This window comes from Vipera ursinii, assembly GCF_947247035.1.
Source record: "Vipera ursinii genome assembly, chromosome: 9".
Lineage (NCBI taxonomy): Eukaryota > Metazoa > Chordata > Lepidosauria > Squamata > Viperidae > Vipera > Vipera ursinii.
Genome location: NC_139523.1, coordinates 19,256,848 through 19,264,900, shown reverse-complemented (window position 1 = coordinate 19,264,900; position 8,053 = coordinate 19,256,848). Strand labels below are relative to the sequence as shown.

At 44.6% G+C, this 8,053-nt stretch overlaps 1 protein-coding gene across 1 annotated transcript; it reads right to left on the bottom strand.

Annotated features, from left to right (window-relative positions):
* Positions 1 to 251: 251 nt before the first annotated feature.
* Positions 252 to 7,747, bottom strand: LOC310644699 (protein NKG7-like). The gene is made up of 5 exons (XM_083369984.1): positions 7,698 to 7,747; positions 4,923 to 5,174; positions 4,272 to 4,418; positions 2,342 to 2,476; positions 252 to 367 (listed from the first exon to the last, which is right to left on the bottom strand). Exons 2-5 carry the CDS (start codon positions 5,110 to 5,112, stop codon positions 309 to 311), a joined length of 531 nt encoding a protein of 176 aa, XP_083226110.1. The 5' UTR covers positions 5,113 to 5,174; positions 7,698 to 7,747; the 3' UTR covers positions 252 to 308.
* Between the last annotated feature and the right edge of the window lie 306 nt (positions 7,748 to 8,053).

Below are 8,053 nucleotides of genomic sequence, written 5' to 3'. Positions count from 1 at the left end.
GAGAAATCAATCGGATTAACAGAGGCCTAGCGGATCTCTTAAAAACCACTGGAAAACCATAATTTTGCCAACACATTTTACTTGGCAAGCAAACTAATTATAAAAAATTACTCCTAGGTCACCAAAATCTCTATAAAACACAAGATAACAGTTTTGGAAAGTGAGCAAAAAAAACCCCCAACAACAGTACAGCTTAGCAATGCACTGGAGATGGGGAGGTGCATTGGTCCAGGAGAAGTAGGGATGAAGCAGCTTGTTAAGAAAAAGCTTCTGTACGATTATGCTTGCTCTCTTGTTGACCGGGACATTCATATCCTTTCATAGATAGCGGATGGAGCGTTCATGGAGGCAACGTGGTTGAAAATGCCTGCAAGGTGAGAGAACAAGAGCAAGTAAAGGACCAAGAATGATGATGATGATGATGATGATATAATAATAATAATAATAATAATAATAATAATAATAATAATAATAATAATAATAATAATAATAATAATAATAATAATATAAAGTTGGAAGGGACCTTGGAGGTCATCTAGTCCAACCCCCTGCTCAAGCAGGAAACCCTAAACCATTTCAGGCAAATGGCTGTCCAGTCTCTTCTTAAAAACCTCCAGTGTTGGAGCATTCACAGCTTCTGGAGGCAGGTTGTTCCACTGGTTAATTGTTCTAACTGTCAGGAAATTTCTCCTTAGTTCTAGGTTGCTTCTCTCCTTGGTTAGTTTCCATCCATTGCTTCTTGAAGGGTAACTTGAGATGCTAAAACCAATCTTAGATCGCCCAGGCATAATTGTTTATGAACAACTGCTAAGGTTGTGCTGGGTTGAGCATGTGCAAAAACCAGATAGCTTATGAATATATTATTCTTACTTTCCACTGAATGCAGAAAAGTTTTTTAAAAAAAATAAAATAAAATAAAAATGGCTGGAGAGTGGAATTTTTTTTCTGAAGAGAAATGCTTCTGATCTTGTGCAAATGTTCTGGGCTTTTCTAAGGCAGGAATCCATTGGGTTAAAGTGAAAGGGGCATCTTCTATGGGAGTTCAAACCAACTAAATGTTTAAAACCATTTAAACATTTAAATGGTAGCACACAAAACCATCCCCCTCCACCCTTGCCACGTCTGTAAAAAAATTGTCTTTTCCAGAAACCGGTGAAAAAGGTTGGGGACTGCTGCGATAATATATAGTATTTTTTTTTAAATATCTTTGGATTATTTTATGACTCTGAATATTTTCATCTGTGAACCAGCCACAATTGTTTGAGGTTGGATAGTCTAATAACATAGACCAGTGCTTCTCAAACGTGGCCGCTTTAAACTTGTGTGGGCTTCAACAACCAGAATTTCCCACCCATCGGGCTGGAAATGGAAGCGTTGTTGTTGTTGTTAGTTGTGAAGTCGTGTCTGACCCATCGCAACCCCACAGACCATTACTCCAGGCCTTCCTGTCCTCTGCCATCTTCTGGAGTCCGTTTAAGTTCACTCCTACTGCTTCAGTGATGCCATCCAGCCACCTCATTCTCTGTCGTCCCCTTCTTCTCTTGCCCTCAACCTTTCCCAGCATTAGGCTCTTCTCCAGTGAGTCCTTCCTTCTCATTAGGTGGCCAAAGTCTTTGAATTTCAACTTCAGGATCTGGCCTTCTAAAGAGCAGTCAGGGTTGATCTCCTCTAGGACTGACCGGTTTGATGGCCTTGCAGTCCAAGGGACTCGCAAGTATCTTCTCCAGCATCATTTTTATTTTTATTTTTATTCCATTTATATCCCGCCCTTCTCCGAAGACTCAGGGCGGCTTACAAACTTAGCAGTAGCCTTCATTCTATGTATATGCCTGCTTATTAGGGCTTTCACACACACACACCCCAAGCGGCATTATTACAAAGTCAGCTTAATTGCCCCCAACAATCTGGGTCCTCATTTTACCTACCTTGGAAGGATGGAAGGCTGAGTCAACCTTGAGCCTGGTGGGATGTGAACCTGCACTAATTGCAGGCAGCTGGTGTTACTTAAGGAGGCATTAGCCCACTGCTCCACCAAGGCTCTTTTATAGTTCAAAGGCTTCAATTCTTTGGCACTCAGCCTTTCTTGTGATCCAAATTTCACAGCCATAGATTGCAACTGGGAAGACCGTAGCCTTGACTATACGCACTTTTGTTGGCAGAGCGATGTCTCTGCTTTTTAGTGTGCTGTCTAGATTTGCCATGGCTTTCCTCCCCAGGAGCAAGCGTCTTTTAATTTCTTGGCTGCAGTCCCCGCCTAGATATCTTAAAATTGGTCAGATTTGAGAAGCACCAGCCTATGGGTTAAAGTGTCAGAGTTTCAGAAACACTGCTGTAGACTCACCAGCCAAGAGAAACAGGGGAAAAGCAATCCATCCAGAGTAGAAAGACCAAGCAAAGGAGACCTGGATTTGAGATGGTGGCTTCTCCTTCCACATTTCGGCCGTATACACAGCGAGGCCTATTAGAGTGAAGAGTCCTTTCAAAAAGCAGAGAGAAGATCAGTGCTGGTTAACCCAGCTCTGTGCTGATTCACCCAAGAGGGTTTTTTTTTACTCCCTCTTTGGTTTGCACTTACAGTAAGTACATCATCATGCAGGAAATGTTTGCAAACTGTTTTAAGGAGGCCCTGAATTCACACGTTGGCTGCATTCACACGTCACCCTTAGCCTGACTCAACCCACTTCCTGAGTTTGCATGGACTAACCCAGTGGGCTGAGAACGCAACTACTGCTGAGTTTATACAACATGCTAAGCCATAGAAAACCGAGTTTTCAACTAACTTTAAGCCTTGAAGGTTGTGCAGATGCATTTCTAGCCTTTCCCTGATTAAATGCATTATATGAACGTAACCAGGGGATTGTTCTCTGAAAGCTCTTTTCTATGTCTGCTTTCATTTTCAGCTCCTGAAGATTTTTTGAAAGGGATAAATCATATTCATGAAACCAGTTTTGGCTTCACCAGGTAGATATCCTAAGGGAGATGCAAGTAGTCCTTGATTTATGACCATTTGTTTAATGACCATTCAAAGTTACAGTGGCTTTCAAAAAAAATGACCTCGGTCCTTGCACAACCATTGCAGTGTCCCCATCATCACATGGTCACAATTCAGGCACTTGGCAAGTGGCATCTATTTACAATGGCTGCGGCATCCTGGGGGGAGGGGGGTCACATGATCACCATCTGAGAGCTTCCCAGCCAGAGTCCAACAAGCAAAGTCAATTTGGCGGTGGGGGAGCTGAATTCACTTAAAACAACCATATGATTTGATTAACAATCATGGCAAAAAAAAGCCGTGGCTCAATCACTGCATCGGTTAGTCGCAAATGTGGCCATAACTCAAGGACTATCTATACCAGGCAAAGATTCTTGACTTCCTGTGGCCCTTTCCCTTTTGGGATCTGCAAAAGATATTCTTCATTTGCTCACTTTGGACAGCAGTTTGGTCTTGTAGATTAAGGCAGGGGTCCCCAACCTATGGGCCCACCGGGCCGCAGGACAGGCGGGATAGTGCGCACACATTCACCCCCACTCGCACTAGCTCCTGCAGACCCATTTGCATATGCACACAAGGCTAGCAGCAGTGGCTAGTGCTTGTGCACCATGCAAACAGTGCCGCTAGCGTGCGTGCAGGTTGCGTAGCCCATTTGTGCATGTGTGCAGGGCTAGCGGCAGCAGCTAACGCCTGTGCGCCTGTGCAAACGGGGCCACTAGCGCTGTATGGGTTGCGTGGCCCATTTGCGCATGCGCACGGGTGGAAGTGGCTGCGGCGGCAGCTAGCGCTTGTACAAATAGCACTAGCGCCGTGCAGGTGGCCCTGCTTGCGTGCCCGTGTGTGCCCCCACACAAATTTCCCAGCTGTTCCCTTTCCCCTCTGGGCCACCAGAATAAAAAGGTTGGTGACCTCTGATTTAAGGGAAGACTTTTTCCAGAGTGGTCAATTCTTTGTAAAACCTTAGCAGCTGAAGTCCACCAAGCCTATTATTAACCATCCTCTAGGAATTTCCTAGTAATACCCTCATTTTTGGAGGTTTTCTCTTAAGTTGCAGCTTTCCAGAATTGCTTCTGGTTGATTCGTATTTGGGGCCCTGATGTCCGCTCTGTTGGCTTCAACTGATTGTTTGAGAAGACAGTTGAAGCCTCGTGGAAAAAGCTTTGAACCTCCCCAGAGTTAACCCCCACCCACTCACCCAGGAGGGGACATCTTGCATTCTCTTTGAGATCACCCTCCCCCTGACCGAAGACTTCTCCTCTTCATCTTTGGTAACACCTACCAGCCACATAGGCAGCCACGGAAGCAACCAAGGGCTTTCCCAGGATGCCAAACATGGAAGGCACGAAGCCAGCAATCAGAAAGAAGTGAAATGCCAGAGCTGCCAGGGAAGCCAAAATCAGAAACACACGGGTAGCTGTGATGTAGCCTGCAAGCAAAGTTGTAGACGCAGAAGGTTATGTCTATTTTTCATCCTTAGTGCAGTAACGTTTGTCTGTTTGGTTTGCTTACTAGATTTTTTTTACCATGCCTTCATGACTTTATTAATAACTCAAGGTGGTGACTATACATAATATGCATAATACTCAGCGACTGAGGCCTAAAGCAAAAAGGTTTTATAAAACCCAGCTGAAGGCCTAGGACTGGGATGAGGGCACGCGTGCCCACAGAGAGGGCTCTGTGTGCCACCTGTGGCACCCGTGCCATAGGTTCGCCACCACGGCCCTATACCCTTATCGAGGACCAATTTCCTTCGGGTGTTAGTAGTTCAGGTTTTTGTAATTAAGCTTGCCATAAATATATCCATTTGTACTGCCTGGATCTCCTGATTTCCCTGGCTCTGACACAATACACAATACACACAATTGCTGATGCCCCTTACTGGGAATACTTAGAGAAAAAAAACTGGAGGCCTTCCTGCCGTAAATCTTACCAAAGGGCTCCTTTACAGCATCACATTGGCTTTTGAATGATTCAATCTTCACGCACAACTGCCAGAGCCCACTGTGGGCTGTCCCATGAGGACCAAAAGATACTATCCAGTAATCAGTGCTGAGCGCCATCAAAAGTAAGCTGATGCTCAAGGATGCCATAAGCACGCTGAAGATACGGCAGCAAAACATTCTGATGCAGGGACAAAGGTGTTTCAACAGTCACTATTCTTGGTATGCAACTTTTACAAAGCCTAGGAGAAAAACAGATTAAATGGAGACCATTGATCTGCAGGGGACGAAATGGAACAGCATTAGAAGAACTGTAGGAGTGTGTTTGTGTGTGTCTTTCACTCTTTATTGGTCTGTTGGTATAGGACAGGGGTAGGCAACCTCGGCTCTTTTATGACTCATGGACTTCAACTCCCACTTACTCCGGAATTCTGGGAGTTGAAGTCTATGAGTCATAAAAGAGCCAAGGTTGCCTACCCCTGGTGTAGGAGAGAATGGTGAAGTCACTGGAGTGGGCGGGAGCCAGAAAATTCTTCAGTATTTTGTTTTCTCCTGGTGGCACAGTGGTTAAAGTGCAACATGGCAGGCAAACTCTGCCCACAGGCTGGAGTTTGATTCTGACAGGCCTCAAGGTTGACTCGGCCTTCCATCCTTCCGAGCTGGGTAAAATGAGGATCCAGACTGTTGGGGGCAATAGGCAATTGTAAACTGTGCAGAAAGTTCTGTAAGGTGCCACCGGGTGGTATATAAACTATTACAATTGCTGTTTGATTTTAAAGACAAAATGCAAACAATTTCTACTACTAGATCCAGAAGAGGCTAGTTGTAACCCTCAAACAGTCCCAAGATTGGCTGAGTTTAAATTCCTGCCTTGGTGAGCCTAATGATCTAAACAGTTTACCAGGAAGTTGATTGCTCCTTTCCCCTTGAAAGAAACAGAAACAAATCCCTATAAAGCCAAAAAAAAGGCAGCTTCCCTCCCAAAATAGCAGAAAAAGTTTGAGTGGGTGAAACCTTTCAAATTTTGATTATGGTGGCATCATTTCTGAGGACATCGCTAGAATGTCATACAAGCTGACTCATTATTGGAAGAGAGAGAGAGAGAGAGAGAGAGAGAGAGAGAGAGAGAGAGAGAGAGAGAGAGAGAGAGAGAGAGAGAGAGAGAGAGAGAGAGAGAGAGAGAGATTGTACTCCCTTATCCCTCAGTTGTACTTTGCATGGTGAAACAATGAAACAGAGGCCATACAGCTTAAAAATCACTCTTTTGCTTGCAAATCCCATTACAAATCCAACAGGCTTGAGCCAATACTGTTTTGGGAGCTACAAAAATGTGAACAGGATTTCCATCCTGCATTTCGAGGCTGCATGAAATGCGGGGGGGGGGGGGGGGAAGGGGAGAGGAAGTTCAGACAGTATAAGGCTGATTGACATCTTTCTTCCATTTCCATGCTGCAAGAGTATCTCTTTTTTTTCCTTCCCTGGATGCCCCATTGTGTTTCTTCCAGATAGGACATGAATAGGAAGGAGCCTTGGAAACAATAATTTTCCTCTTCATTTATAATCAGAATAACAGAGTTGGGAGGGACCTTTGAGGGTCTTCCAATCCAGCCTTAAGAATAACTCCCCTCTTCTTTCACAGTACGGTATTTGACGCAATGATCGGCATGGGAATGCCACTTCCCCAAGGAAGCCTATTATAAAATGTGCCACCTTTCAGGAGAGAGTTCAGAAAGATCTGCAGCAGCAACGCCTAATTAACATTCTTGCTGCAAAAGATGGTGAGATGTGGATTAAATTTAGTGGTCACCTGCAGCCTTTTGCAGAGTCAACCATAGACTTCAGTTCCAGCCACTTCCTGCATCCATTTTACACACTAAAATGTCTCTGTAACCTCAGCAAACACTCAGAACTTGAACGTGTGGGTTTAGAAGAAGAAGAGGAGGGCTGGGCTTTCTTCCGAAACAACCCCTTTATTTTTTTTTCCCCCAAGACACGTAATGATCTATAGCAGGGTTTCTTAAAACGTTTTGTTCTCATTAACTTTGGAACGGGAGCAATCATCTTGCCGTGGATTTTAATTATTTCGGCTCCTTACTTCTCCACCATCTGAGCCAAGGAAGTGGAGCCATGATTTGGACGTGATCCTTGGCACGAACACCTCAAAAGCCTCCTTGTGCTGTGTGATCGATTTGTATCTTATGCTCCCAGCGAGGAAAGACAAGAAGGACGGTTGCCATAACTTTTTAAGGTCCTCACATTCCATTAACCCTCAGCAGACCGAGATGCGGAGCTAATGAACGATGGAAACTGTATCTTTAGCTCAGTGTGAGAAATACTAACTTGAAGGATCCCCAACGAGAGGCTGGTTTCCTCCTTTGTAAGGAATGTAAATGAAGACTCAATGAGAGTTTGGTTTTGTGCGGCTTGTTCCTGGGGTCACCACAGCAGCACTTAGGAGCCGGAATAAGCCCCTGTTTCCAAGGGGAAACCCACCCTCCAAAAATATAAAACCACTGAAAAAGATCTGATCGTAGCGCCATGTGTGGCACATGGATGGAGTATTATATCTCCTGGAATACTGTCAAAGAGAGAAGTTTCTCCTGATTGCCACTTGCCCTCTGCACTTGAGATGAATGTGTTAGAGTTGGGCAGAAATATTTGTCACGAACTCTCAAGGTTCAAATTATTCCCTTGTGCCCAGGTTTGTTTTTTTCTAGGACTCCTCTGAAAAAGCGAGAGGAAACCAGGGGTAATTCCGTCCTTACCTGAATCTTCTTGTAGAATGGTTCTTTTCTGGGACAATGATGACCTCAAGAATCTGAGGGAGAATAAAGGATGAAGGGAGAAGGTTTGGAAAGAGGAGAGAGTCCCTCCAAATGCTGTAGGTGTAAAGGTTGAAGAGCCAGCAAAGCCGAGGTATGGTCCTTTTCTGAATGCTGGTCTCAACACTCTTAAAGCTCACCTCTACCTTTTTTTTATCTTCGCCCACCTACTTCCTTTCCTTCGTTCACACTTCTGGGGCTGGTCTGGTTCTCTTTTTCACACTTCGCTTCTGAGTTAAGGATGTGTTTGTGGCTGCACTCATTCCTGTCTCTCTTTTAATCTGGAACCATCTTGGCAT

What these genes read in the sequence shown, in the direction of transcription:
- LOC310644699 (XM_083369984.1), bottom strand. Translation starts at nt 5,112, where the DNA reads ATGTTTTGCTGCCGTATCTTCAGCGTGCTTATGGCATCCTTGAGCATC. An exon ending in TGCTGTAAAGGAGCCCTTTG is followed by an intron (nt 4,419 to 4,922) that starts GTAAGATTTACG and finishes CTTTGCTTGCAG; the next exon opens with GCTACATCACAGCTACCCGT. An exon ending in CGTGGCTGCCTATGTGGCTG is followed by an intron (nt 2,477 to 4,271) that starts GTAGGTGTTACC and finishes GCTTTTTGAAAG; the next exon opens with GACTCTTCACTCTAATAGGC.